At 39.6% G+C, this 14,868-nt stretch overlaps 1 protein-coding gene across 1 annotated transcript; it reads left to right on the forward strand.

The window, feature by feature from the left end:
* Positions 1-10,390: 10,390 nt before the first annotated feature.
* On the forward strand, positions 10,391-11,675 carry LOC115305297 (taste receptor type 2 member 46-like). The gene is given in 3 exon segments (XM_029955540.1): positions 10,391-11,293; positions 11,295-11,371; positions 11,555-11,675. Coding segments are annotated over 3 exon segments (1,101 nt in total).
* Positions 11,676-14,868: the final 3,193 nt, after the last annotated feature.

The following is a 14,868-nucleotide window of genomic DNA, read 5'->3' on the forward strand; positions in this document are numbered from 1 at the left end:
ACCCTTGTTACTGTTACTCCTCCTCCTAACTCTTGGACCGTGTATTCTTAACAAGACCATAACCTTTGTCCGTGATCAGCTCAACAACATTTCAGTCATGGTCCTTAAAACCCAATATCAACCCACAAACATAGAGACGGAACTTAACTAAGGATCCAAGATTGGATCCCCCGGTACAAGAGACGGGGGAATGAGAAGCCCAAAACCTTAAAATTAGAGCTAGACAGACCAAGACTTAGCTGGTCTGTGCTATTTCTGAGAAAATTAAAACTGGACCCGCCCTGCTTGTTCTGCTTCTGTACTGATGCTTGGGGGGCAACACCCTGGGTGGGAACAACCAGATGGCTGGGTGGGAACGGCCAGACGGTCAGGGAAGGTCAGCTGGAAAGCCTGATAACAGAGCAGGGAATATTAGTGTCCAAGTTATGGCGGGACCCAATCAAAAGATGCTGAGTGTTTAAACCTCAACTTTGACCAATGCTTGTGCTGTGGCTGCGGAACGCCCCAAACTTGTTTGTATCTGCCTATAAAAAAGAGTGTAAATCGCCTGCTCGGGGCTCTCTCTCTCTCTCCCCGCTCTATCGGCGGCGGGGAGAGTGCGGAGATCCCGGGTTCGAACCTGCAATAAACGACCCTTGCCGCTTGGCTTTGACTCTGGACTCTGGTGGTTTATTGTTGGGCATTTCACTGGGAAGTATACCGATTAGACAAGGTTGTTTGTTTAAGAAAGTAAGGGTTCCTAAATTAAGCAAACAGAAAGGGATGCTTATTTTAATCAGTGTTCAGAAACTTCCAAAGGGCTTCAAATTCTGAAGTAGCCTTATTGAAAAGCTCAATGCAGAAGGCTAAGAAAACCACAAGAAGTACCTAAGACAACGGAGGACAGGACTGACATGACTTCTACTGCTCCCCTCTACCCTTCTTTTCCTGGGTTCTCCTGGTCTTCTAATTCTCTGCCTTGACTGCCTTTCCACTGTTAGAGACTGTTAAGCAGTTCCTTTAAAAAATAAAACCACCTGAGGTTGCAGGCGATTTCCCTCGGATAGCTTTCCATTCTTGGTCAAAGACTAAACTAAGGGCCATAGTTAAAGAGGAGGATTCTGGTGGTTTGTTTGTTTTTTAAGAGTTTTTTTAAAATTTTATTTTAAATTTTTTAATGTGTTTTATTTATTTTTGAGAGACAGAGAGAGACAGCACGAGCAGGGGAGGGTCAAAGAGGGAGGGAGACACAGAATCCGAAGCAGGCTCCAGGCTCTGAGCTGGCTGTCAGCAAAGAGCCCGATGCAGGGCTCGAACCCACCAACCACAAGATCATGACCTGCGCCGAAGCCAGAAACCCAGGCGCCCCTGTTTTTTAAGAGTTTTAAATCCTTATCAGTCTGTGACCTCTGGCTGCCAGCTCTTTATCAGCTCCTGCAACTGTTGGTGGGACCAGAATGGATGTGGGAAGCAGAATGGCATAATTCTGAGGATGATGTTTGAGATATGTCTAGCATGGTGCGCTTACAAACCAGAAAGAGCTCCCAGAACAGCAGCCAATCTTTTTAAAAAAGCCTTTCCTAGAGTTTTCCCTACCCACAGTGATGGGTCTGTTTTTTAAAACATGCAAACAAAGGAAAGATGAACCCATGGCAGACCTTAAAGCCATTTAGGGGCACTCTTCCTCCCCCATTCTGGATTCCATACAATAAATGAGGTCACCCACCTTGCTCCAGCTGCTCTTTTAGTAAATGGACTGTCCCTGGGGATCAGTGGGCTAATAAAAGGGCAAAGAGTAAGAGAGGAGGCCACCAACCTGACTGAACTTAAGACTCCAGCCGAGCATTTTGAAAGGAATTTCAAGTAAGAGTGTAAACAGAAATCTGCCAAATTGGCTTTACAGCTACCACAGCTCCAAGGTCAGAGAGCTAAAAATAACACCTGGGCCCTGTACATTCTAAGGGCTCTACCATCAAAACAACGGCCTAAAGATTTGTAACCAATTGGGGCACTGGAAATAAAATTGTCCTCAAAGGTCCTATGCAAATTATTCAGTTTGAATGCCCCCAAGGTTGGGCTCCTATACGGCCCCCTCCCAAGGCCCCTCCCAGGGCTGATAGGACTGTTACCAATAATTTCCTTAAGCTTAAATTAAACTTGATGGAAACTGAAATTAAAATTGATGGAAAACCTTGCCAAATTTTGAGATAGTGGAGCTATGTTTTCTATTTAAACCTCACTCTCCTAGGACAACGAATTGCTCTCAGTAAAAAGGTTTCCATCGTGAAGGTATCTAATAAAGTTCACAGAGAGTTCCTATCACAACCAGTACAAATGACTCTGGGATCTTTTACTGAAAACCATTCCTTTTTGCTATGTGGTCCAGCTCCAGTTAATTTATTAGGAAGAGATCTCCTTTCTAAGTTAAAAGGACTAATATCGGGTACCTGGGGGATTTAGTCAGGTGGGCATCTGACTTGATTTCAGTTCAGGTCATGATCTCATGGTTCCTGAGATTGAGCCTTGTGTGGCGCTTGGGATTCTCTCTCTGCCCCTTCCCATGTGCTTGCTCGCTCGCTCTCTCTCTCTCACTCGCGCTCTCTCTCTCTCCTAAAACAAACAAACAAACAAACAAACAAACAAACACTTAATAAGTAAAAGGGCTAATACACTTTGCTTCTAATGGAGACTTTACCTTAGAATTCCCTGATCAATCTGAATCTGATCCTTTATGCTCTCTACAATCTGTTCTTGATATAGAAGAGGACAAATCCTAACAGAGTTCTTCTATATAGCTGAGGTGCAAAAAATAAAAACAAAAAAGAACATGTGGGCTGTTTCTGACACCGGGAGAATAAAAAGTGCAGACAAAAAAATTCAGGTAGATGTGACTAAAATTCTTCCTAAATTGCCTCAATATCCATTAAACCCTGAGGCCATCCAAGGCCTCACACCAGTGATGAAAGTCCCAATTGCCCCCAGGGGGGTGGGGGCAATCATTCCCCACACCAGCCCCTGTAACTTGCCAATCTTGCCAGTCCAGAAAGGTAATGGACGGGGATGGTGATTTGTCCAGGACTTGATAGCTATTGATGAGATGGTTATTCCCAGTTTCCTACCTGTTCAAATCCCCCATGTGCTCTGTTACAGGTTCCACAAGACTCAAATGGTTCTCTACTGTAGACCTTGGTTCAGCTTTTTATCAGCATCCCTGGAGACCCCAACAGCCAATACCTGTTTGCCTTTACTTGGAACAATCAATATAACCTGATCATCATGTCTTAAGGGTTCACTGAGGCCCCTTATTTCTCCCAAGCACCTCACCAGGATTTAAATACCCTCTGGTATTCTGGAAAATCAACACTCTTACAATATGTAGACGATCTCTTGCTGTGCTCAATTACCAAAGACGCATCCTTAAAAGATTCCATTTATTTGCTACAACAGTTAGCTAAAAATGGACATAAAGTATCTAAAGAAAAATTTTCTTTAGATACTGTTCTTTACCTAGGTCTTGATATAAGTGCTGAAGAAATTCAGCTGTCTCCAAGAAGGATTAAGATACTAAAAGAATTTCCTCAGCCCTCCCTCATCTAAGGGATAGTTTCACGGATTTTAGGCCTGGCTGGCTATTGCAGACTCTGGTTTCCTAATTTGTCCTTACTGGCTCCTTCACTCTGCACGTACTAAAATTTCAGTTGCTGAGCCCTTTCCTTGGGAAGACAAACATGAATACGCTTTTATGAGGCTAAAACAATCCTGCAGTTACTGCCTAACTTAGGGCCACCTAAAGCCTTTCACTTTATTTATACACGAAAGGATAATCGAGCTTTGGGAATGCCCATGCAAAAACATGGCAATAAATATGCCTCTTAAATGGCTATTGCTGGTATGTCCTTATCACGCTCAATCATCAAGCAAGGTTGAGAGAACTAACAAGGTTGCCAAACATAAAATCTCCTGGGGCCTAAGGTGTTGCCTCTGGTCTTGCTAATTGTTCACAGTGCCCTCTTTGGGAAACAAACTCACTCCACCAGAGATCGTGGTGGGTACACACCCTTCTGTTGATCTCTTATTATCTGCTTGGATAGCCAGCTACTCTAAGTCTTTAATTGCCAGAGTCCAACTCCAGCAGGTCCAGGTCTCCCTGAAGGATGGATGGTGCCGGTGAAAGGGAATGAGAGAGCCTTGAGTTTCTCTCTGATCACCAGGCAGGCATCTCTGCACTGACTGGAGAGTCAGCTTTATTTATTGAAAAAAAAAACATGTATGGGGTACAAAACAGAAGTGTCAATTGCCTTAGACAATGATTTCTGATGACAAATTCTTTGGTATGTAAAAAGTCCCAGAACATAGATTGGTAGAAGACTTATGCATAATCTTTATCAACAGTGATTGATGTAGGTGACTTAGATGCTTATCATATGAGGAAGGAAGGTATCTTTAGCATTCAAATACAAGGCAATGTTTTTAGCATAGCAAAGGCAAAAGTTAAATCTTTGTGAGCAGGGGTCAATAGCCTGTTTTCCTAAGGGGAAGAAAAACATATTTCACAAGAAATGTAGTATTTGCTCCCATAAACACAAAAGAAGAAATTCCTATAATAAGTTCCATCACCAGGTACAATTAGCATATTTTAAGATGAAAGGGCAAGTCACTCCTGATACCAGTCAACAAGGCACCTTGGGGGTTGGTGCTCAAACAAAAATAATTGAGTGTGATATAGACATGGTAAACATTGGTCACCATCTAATGGTGGAAGGGCCCTGCCTTGCAAACCCGCCTTATCTCACAAGGAATTTTCTCAACTTCAGTGAGTTCAGAAAATGGCTTCCAGCATTTAATGTCTTATGCTGAATCCTATCATCAATAGGTTAAAGAAGCCTTCCCAGAGTCCAATCCCGAGGATCCTGTTGGTCACAGACTGGAACCTGGGGATGAGGTACTCTGGAAATGTCCACAGAGAAAAACAGTACTCGAACCCCACTGGAATGGACCTTACCTATTTCCATAGCATCATTTTTTGGTTACCTTTTTCTCTTTGGTGACGTGTGAAGAGGATAGAGTTTAACACCAAAGGGTACCAGGATCCTAACACGGAAGCTCATGTAAAAGCCATGACATTGGCTTTCTTCTTTCTCTTTTGGACTTCTATTGTGCTGATTCTCACATGGGTTTCTGCTGCCCAACTATTGCCAGGTGGACTGGGGAGACTCTGGGCCCAAAGACCTCCACTCACCCATCCTAAAGAGGCCACTGAAGGGTCTTGGTCTCATCATGAGAAAGAATTCAAGGACAGACACAACATAGTGGGTGAGTGGTATGAGCAGGAAAGTTTATTAAAGCAAAAGTACACTTCTGAGATGTGAGAGTGGGAGAGAGAGCGAGCCAGCGGGCTGTGTGCTGTAAGCTTCTTTTATTGACAGTTGTCAACAAGGAGGTGGAATATACATGATCACTAATCTACCTTTACATGAAGTAATGGGAACAAAAGAGGAAAGCCTGAAAAGTAGTAAAAATGTATCTACAAGATACAAGACACTTAGAGTAAGGACGAAATAGCTCTGTTAGAGCAACACTTCCACAGATATTTCCTATATACTGGATCAGATATAAATTAATTAAATGAATATATATGAATGTATATGTTTAAGAATATATATGTATAGGACTATGTATACATATTTAACAATTCTATTGGGTGACCACATTTCAGTATCCTACCTTACCTAGAAACAATTCAAAGATTTTCAATTATTACCTAATTTAATATTAGTCTTAAATTTAACTAAGAATCTTGCAAGATTTTTAAGCTAATATAGTACAGAAAACAATTACTATTGATACACAAAACATTTCATAATTTCTACTCAATTTATTTGAACATGTACTTTTTTTACTCTTTTGTGTGTATTTTAACATGTGGACATAAGTATAAGTATACTTATTACTTCAGTATAAGAATTTTAGGAATTTAGAATGGCAACCCCAAATCTTTATAAAAATGAAAACATCCCACACTGACAAAGTCAGGTAAAAACATATGCCTGTTTTCAAATCAAAAGTATTGAGCCAGTCTGATCTGTTGATGCAATTATTTGGATTATATAAACCTGGTTTCTTGTAGAAAAATTTTCCTGGGGCTTAACCAGTTGGTTAAGCAACTGACTCTTGATCTGGGTTCAGGTCATGATCTCACAGATCATGGGGCTGAGCCCTGCGAAAGGCTCCTCACTGACAGAGCCTGCTTGAGATTCTCTCTCTTCCTCTCTCTGCCCCTGCCTTGCTTGGATGTGCATGTATGCTCTCTCTCTCAAAATAAATAAATAACTAGTAGTTTTTGTTGAAAAGGTTTTCATTTTTTTTTTAAAGTATGAGCATAATTTAGTAGATGTTCCATTTTTTTCATTTCCGGAAATTCACAAGTGTTACATTGTTCTAAGTGTTACTTAAGGGGTGCCTGTGTGGCTCAGTCGGCTAGGCATCCAAATTCTGCCAGGGCCAGGATCTCATGGCTTGTAGGTTTGAGCTTCTGTGTTGGGCTCTGTGCTGACAGCTCAGAGCCTGGAGCTTGCATCAGATTCTGTGTCTCCCTCACTCTCTGCTCCTCCCCTGCTCATGTTGTGTCTGTCTGTCTGTCTCTCTCAAAAATAAACAGACATAAAAAAGATAAGTGTTACTTAAACTCTGTAAAGCACTCAGAACAGTATTCCTTTGTGTAAGTATTTATCCAGAGGTAGGCAACATTTCATACTCATAATAACAGGCCCCAGGATAGAATAAATATAGAACACAAAAATTCTCTAGTACAGATCTAAAATTCTAACACAGATATTCTCCTTTCCAGAAGAAGAAAGATATATTCTTGCACAGACAAATGGATAAACAAAAAACTAGCAAACCAAATTGTGGAGCGTTTCGTATGCGACAAGAGAGATCTCTATCAAATAGACCAAAACACTAAATTCCAAATCACTGTTACTGTATTCATTTGCTATTGCCATGAAACAGATTATCAGAAATTTAGTGGTTTAAACAAAAAAATACCCACATGTATTAGGTCACAGATTTTTGGAGCAAGGCTTAGCTGTGTTCTCAGCTTCGGGATCTCACCAACTTGAAATCATTTTGATGCATCCTCATCTACGGGCGAAGAATCTACTTCCAAGTTCACTCAGGGTATTGATAGAGTTCATTTCCTAGTGCCCCTTTCCATAGGCCTTCATCATGTGCCTGCTTACTTCTTTAAGGCCAACAAGAGTCTCTCACCCAGAGGAGGTCCAGCCACTCTTTGAAAGCTTTGCCTGATTGCATCAAGCCCAGGAGGGATCATCTCCCTTTTAATGAACTCAAAATCATTTGATTTGGGATTTTAAGTATCTCCAACACTTCTTCATGCCTGCCATATTCTGCACACTACAAGTAAGTCACATCTCCCGCCCATGCTTAAGGGGAGGGGAGTATATGGAGTGTGAACCTCATGGGGAGCCGAAGTTTTCAATTTTGATGCAATGCAATGTATTAGTTTATTAATTTTATGAATCATGCTTTTGGGGTTGTGTCTAAGAAGTCTGCCAAACTCAAGTTTACAAACCTTTTATGCTTTTTTCTAAAGTTTATAGTTGTTCCTGTTACATTTAGCTCCTATGATCAATTTTGAGTTAATTTTGTTATGATAAGAAAATAAGAGCCTAAATTTATCTCTATGAATATGGGTATCTCATTGTCCCAACTTCATTTGTTGACAACTAAAGAAAGGTAATTTCCCCCATTGATTGCCTTGAAACCCTTTTCTCAATTAATTTGCAACAACCGTCCAGACACTCTTAAAGGGTTAACTTGCTTCACGTTAACACCCTTCTTACTTGCTGACTTAAGGTCCTTGATTTGCAAAAGAACCAATTTACAGGGTGCCTGAGTGCCTCAGTTGGTTAGGCAGCTGACTTAGGCTCACAGCCACGAGTTTGTAATCTCACAGCTCATGAGCTTGAGCCCCATGTCGGACCTTAAATCCCTTGAAAAAAACCTTGGGCGGGCAGGAAACCTCTGAGTTGGCTTTTGGACAAGAGTTCACCTTCTCCCCAGGTTGCTAGCCTCCTGAATAAAGCCCATGTTCCTTTCCAGTCAAAAACTCTCCTCCTGAATAATGGCCTTCCCAGCGATGGGCAGCTGAACTTGGGTTTGGTAATGCATTGACCATGAATGTCAATATTAGTCATGTTTCATTATTATGTATGTCTGTCTGCATGTGAGTATTACATTATCTTGATTAATACATGCTGATAGCAAGCTTCGATACCAGAAACTGAAATCCTCCAGATTTGTTCTTTTTAAAAAAAATCCTTTTAGCTATGGGGCACCAGGTGGCTCTTTCGGTTAATTGTCTTACTTTGGCTCAGGTCATGAGACAGTGGTTCATGAGTTTGAGTCCCACGTCGGGCTCTGTGCTGACAGCGTGGAGCCTAGAGCTTGTTTCAGAGTCTGTGTCTCCCTCTCTTCTCTCTCTCTGCCCCTCCCCTTCTCATATTCTGTCTTTCTCTCTCTCAAAAATAAATAAAACATTAAAAACATCCTTTTAGCTATTCTAGACCCTTTGCATTTCCATATACATTTTAGACACAGTCTTCCACTTTCTGGGAATAGAGTCTGCTGGGATGTGACAGAGATTGCACTGACTCTCTAGATCATGTCTTCACCTGAAAAGACTGCATTCCAGATCTTAGTTCGGGTAGTCGTCTCTTCTTGCACAGATTTAGGATGAATTTAAAATGTAATTTTGGCAATTTATTCTCCTTATCCTGCTTGTTGTAGGAGAACATCTTGTCTTTTCCAATCTGCTACATTCCACTCCTAAATGGAAGTTATCACAAGTTAGCTTTAAAGTATCAAATAACACACGATCAAAGGACTAAGTGACAGCCTTCCCTGTCCCTCATGTACCAGATAGGCAGGATGGCAGGTGGTAGGCACACTCTTCACAGAGACTGCTGGGAGAGGAGATCATTATTGTCCACATCTTACTGATGGTCACACTGAGGCAGAAAGTGGTTTTCAAGCAGCACCCAAGATCAGAGACATATGAAGCAGACAATCTGGGCTTCTCATACTGTCAGTCTGGATTAAGATCTTCTGCTAAAAACAACTATTACAAAACCTGAAAGTGAATGAGATCCAGGGTAGAGGTTGATTTTAACATCGATTAATCTTCTAAAAGAAGTTATGACAAAGGAATTAAACAGAAAATAAAACTGACTATTCATATATGGAAAAAAATCTTGAACTGGTGATGGAAAACATGCATTCTCTTGAAATGCCCAAAACTACTTACAAAACCTTTGAATGTTTTGACTAAATATTAATAAATATTAAATAGACTCAAAAGAGAAACTTTATCTAAGACCTAAGCATGAAAGATATATTTGTTAGCTTTTAATAAGGGGCTGAAAAACCCTACAAGGGGATATTTGAACCAGGATGATCTCAGGACACTGATTTTGCATTTTGGAAATTATAGAACAGTAATTTTATCCATGAGATGCATATGTATTTGTGTGTGTGTGTGTGTGTGTGTGTGTGTGTGAACTTAAAAAATGATTTATTTATTTTTGAGACAGAGTCAGAGCATGAGTGGGGAAGGGGCAGCGAGAGAGAGAGAGAGAGAGAGAGAGAGAGAGAGACAGAGAGAGAGAGAAATAGAATCTGAAACAAACTAGGCTCTGAGCTGTTAGCACAGAACCTGATGCGGGGCTTGAACCCACGAATTGTGAGATCATGACCTGAGCTGAAGTCAGATGCTTAACCGACTAAGCCACCCAGGTGCCCCATATGAACTTCTAAATAAATAAACTTATATGTAAGTATTAGTTATCAGCAACCAGCTTTTGGAGAGAATCGTCTTTTCTGGATGCTTTTAATAGGAAAAGCTTGAATTCTTCCTATTTAAATCTGGCATTAAAAGAGTGATAATAAGTCCATAGCAATGCAGATCCTAGCTGTGACATTCACTGGCTGTTCTACATATTGGATTTTTAAATTTTACTATTTAACAACTACACTTGGCAACCACAAATTATGGAAAGGTTAAACAAGGAAAACTTTGCAAATGATATGTCCTTATTTGCATGTTAACAAATGTGAACTCAGCATTCACCTCAACACCAGTTATGAAATAACCCAGCCCATGGCAAGTACACAGTGTGTGTGAATGGGAGTCACTTTTGCCATTTGGGAAAAACAATGGCTTTCATCAGGACAGCACTGACCTCATCTATTAGCATTCTCTGATGCTTTTCTGCTGGACTTTGGTAACAGAATTTAAAAGAAGTGAGAACTTTACTGCACACTTAGAGATCAGGTGCACAACCAGTGACAGCATTAGACTTAGATTTTTTGTTTGTTTTTCTTTCTAGACATGGTAACCTTAATACTTAGCTTTTTTTCCATCCTAGTAATAATAGAATTTCTTCTAGGAAATTTTGCTAATGGCTTCATAGCACTGGTGAACTGCATTGACTGGATCAAGAGACAAAAGTTCTCCCCAGTTGATCAAATTCTTACTGCTCTGGTTATCTCCAGAATTGGTTTGCTCTGGGTAATACTAATAAATTGGTATGCAACTTTGTTGGATCCAGCTTTATATGGCTTAGAAGTAGAAATTATTATGCAAATTGCCTGGACAGTAAGCAACCATTTTAGCACCTGGCTTGCTACTAGCCTCAGCATCTTTTATTTGTTCAAAATAGCCAATTTCTCTAGCCTTATTTTTCTTTGCCTGAAGCAGAGAGTTAAAAGCATAGTTCTTGTGATTCTGTTGGGGTCTTTGTTCTTTTTGGTTTGTCATGTTGCGGTGATTAACATATATGATGAAGAGTGGACTAAGGTATATGAAGGAAACATCACTGGGAAGACCAAATGGACGGGCGCAGCAAACCTCTCCAAAATGACTGTATTCACACTAGCAAACTTTGTACCGTTTTTGCTATCACTGATATCTTTTGTGCTGTTAATCTTTTCCCTCTGGAAACATCTCAAGAGGATGCAGCCCTGTGGTAAGGGATCCCAAGATCCCAGCACCAAGGTCCACATAAGAGCCATGCAGACCGTGATCTCCTTTCTCTTGCTATTTGCCGGTTACTTCCTCACTCTGATGATGACAGCTTGGAGATTTACTTGGCTGCAGAACAAGTTTGGCCTCTTCCTTTGTGAGGCTATTGGAATCACATATCCTTCAATCCACTCGTTGATACTGATTTGGGGAAGCAAGAAGCTAAGGCAGGCCTTTTTGTCATTTCTGTGGCAGCTGAAGTGCTGGCTGAAAGAAAGGAAGTAAGAAGAGCATCGTGTGTCTTCTAGGAGAAAACAAGTTGATGGAATCCATAACGTTTTATACTGCTTACCTATTTTGGGGGCACGTAGGTGACTCAGTTGTTTAGGCATCTGACTTCAGCTTAGGTCGTGATCTCACAGTTCATGGGTTCAGGTCCTGCACTGGGCTCCCTCTCTCTGCCCCTTCCCTGCTCATGCTCTGTCTCTCTCTATCTCTCTCAAAATAAATAAACATTAAAAAATTATACTTCTTACCTTTTTCTAATGAGTATATAATTGAGAAATTTCCAAAGGTTTACCTAGAAAGCCTTTTACTTAAACCTGTCACAAAACTATATGCATGTGTGTTTGTGAAAAATGTAAGATTATGACTATCATTTCATTGACCAATTTTTTCATGTAAGCAATCTAATTATACAAATATTGTAAGAATTTCTCAAGATTATGAAGCAATATGCATTTCATATACATATTCTATGTTATTATCTTCTGGTTGAAGAATTTATTATTTATATTTATGCATTTTTAAGAAGTGACAATTTAATCTCAGGAAATGATCACTATTTTCCATTGTAACTAGATACACACATGTGAACTACCGTGTGCTTAGATTTTACTGTTTGGATCTTCAGTCTTTTAGATAGTAATAATATTTGATTGTAAATCACAGATTGAGGATGAATGTTAGGGGTGGCTATTATTCCTTCATAAATTCTTCATGGTTAATAGAGAACCATCATTGCTGTTATTAGAGAAGGATGCATGCAATAAAATGCAAGAGTGACACTTATATTTAGAGTAACTGTTTACATATGTGTACAATAAACAATGTTAAACAATATTAGATTAATACAAGTAGGTAACAGAACAAAAATCAAGTTCTGCAATAAGAATGAGAAAGAAAAAAATGGTCATGACTTGCTTTCAATGCTTCTATGTTCCCATATGCAGTTAGGAAATTCATTTCTTGCAGCTTGTGAATTAAGACCTTGTTGGAAGTTGAGACCTGATCTCAAATGGTTCAGCTTTCTTCTTTGAATCTCTGAATTGACAATTATTTTTTTCATCTTGCCACTTAAGCTTCAAATAACAAGACTCAGATGTTCCTTATCTTAAAAATAGGTTCATTATAAGAATAGTAAAAATAAATTATGGGGGTACCTGAGTGGCTCAGTTAGTTAGGCGTCTATCTGACTCTTGATATCAGCTCAGGTCATGATCTCATCATTTTGTGATTCGAGTCCTGCATCGGGCTCTGTGCTGACAGCGTGGAGCCTGCTTGGGATTCTCTCTCCCCCTGTCTCTCTCTGCCCCTCCCCTGCTTTCTCTCTCTCAAAACTAAAAAAACATTTAAAAAATTGAAATATAATGATCTTTCTGCATATATTAAATACTATATATTATGTGTATATAGTAAGTATAGGGAATATCTTCAATATCTGTTTTATTATAATCTTGTGGAAAATGATGAAATAGTGTGGGGAGTTATTATTAATAACAAACTCTACATAATAAATGTGGAACCTTGTTCAGCAACTGAATTTATACATCTATATTAATTCTTGTATTATGAAATTTTAACATTATCAAAACTACAATAAATTACTTCCATATCTGACTTATGCATTTGTTTTTAATAATCTGTCTGCCTCAGTAAAATATGAACGATGTAATGTGGAGATCATGTCTATGTTGTTTCCTGAGGACCCAAAGCAGGCTCATAGAATGGTTGGTCCAAATGATACACTAATAACTAAGGAAATAGATGAAGAAAGATATATTATGACTGAAAACCAACGAAAACAAAAACCACCACAAAAATCTGCAGGTTGCATGGGTTTCTTGATTCTGTTTTTTCACTATTCAAATGTGCCTAAACAAAACTGTAAACTCTCAGTTCTGATTTCTGTATTAGACTGGGTAGACAAAATGCTCTCACCAATAGACTCCAAACACAAAAGTGACTCATACATAATACAGATTTAAATTGCTCTTTTCACAGTATTGATGTGTTTGAGGAGTTTTCTCTATACAGTTACCCAGGGAATTGGATAACCTGTGGCTTTAACCTGTGGCTTCCAAGATCGCCTCGGATTCGTCCCATTCCTGACAGCCAGGATGAAAGAGGTGTATGGAAAACTGTTCGTGGGGAGATGTTGATATGGGCCCGTCGTTGATACACTCCTATGTAAACAGATTTCCTATGACATTGTTCAGATTTCGGCCACGTTGCCATCACCATCTATAAGGGGGGCTGGGAAGTAGAGTTTCTTTGTAGCCCAGAAGGAAGGAGAAATGGAGTTTAAGACATGGATGTTGCAGGGCACTTAGAACCATTTCAACTGAAATAGCCAAAAAGTTATTGTAAAACAAACATGGTGTAGCTTGTTTATGTCAGTTTGATGATTTATACATGCCCCTAGATCAGTCTTTTTAAAATTTTTAAAAATGTTTTACTTATTTTTGAGAGAGAGAGAGAGAGAGAGAGACAGTATGAGCAGGGGAGGGTCATAGAGAGAGGGAGACTAGAATGTGAGACAGGCTCCAGGCTCTGAGCTAGCTGTCAGCACAGAGCCCCACGCGGGGCTCGAACCCACGAACCGCGAGATCATGACCTGAGCCGATGTCAGACTCTTAACCGACTGAGCCACCCAGGCGCCCCTAGATCAGTCTTGAATATCCGTTCTTTTTTCTATTTCTTCATAAACCCTAAAGAGTTCAAGTTCAACTAAGTTCCTATCCTTATAACACCATAGTGGATTCTGTACTGTAGCATTTGTAGCTTCTTCATGTATATTCCCAGTACATGTTGCTTATAACTTCTGATTTCGATTATTTATAGTTATTTGCTCTAGAACTTGGGTGTGCTCTTTGAACTATAAATACCTTTATTAAATCATTTCTATACATGATATTGAATCAACAAACATACTTGATTGGTAGAAGGAACTTAATGAGTGGCAAATAACAACTGAATTATATAAATTATTTTCTAGAAATTTCTATTCAAAATCTAAAATATTTGCATTCAAATGAATGGTTTAAGGAAGATGAATGTAAAAATTAATGGTAAATGATCTCTCTCATATTTGCATGTTTTCATACCTTGCATGTAGTCATTAGCACAGATGGACATTTTCAGCCAGTGCCTAAGATGAGTGGACATTGATTAGCATTTACTGTGGATATAGATAGGGGCCGACTGTAAGTATTAAGACAGGTATTTATGAAACTTTGTATCTCTTCCCAGAACTGTTTGGTTTAGCACCAGAACTACAGTATCAATTGAGTGAACTATTCCTTTGTGAAGATCTCTGAAACTTTATCATATAGAATTTTAACTGTCCTTTCTGGAATAATTATGAAAATATCTTCAAGTGGATGTCAACCCACAATTGTTTAACCAGAAGCTGTCAGTGAGGCGGCGCGTCAGAAATCTTTTCATGGAAATGTCAGTTGGAATCAGATCTCCTTTCCAATAATGGCAGCAGAAGTCAACTTAGGAATGCCGGGAAATGGGTTCATTGGACAGGCAAACTGCATTGACCGGGTCACAAATGGGAA

The sequence above is a fragment of the Suricata suricatta genome, chromosome 10 (assembly GCF_006229205.1).
Source record: "Suricata suricatta isolate VVHF042 chromosome 10, meerkat_22Aug2017_6uvM2_HiC, whole genome shotgun sequence".
In the NCBI taxonomy this organism is placed as follows: Eukaryota; Metazoa; Chordata; class Mammalia; order Carnivora; family Herpestidae; genus Suricata; species Suricata suricatta.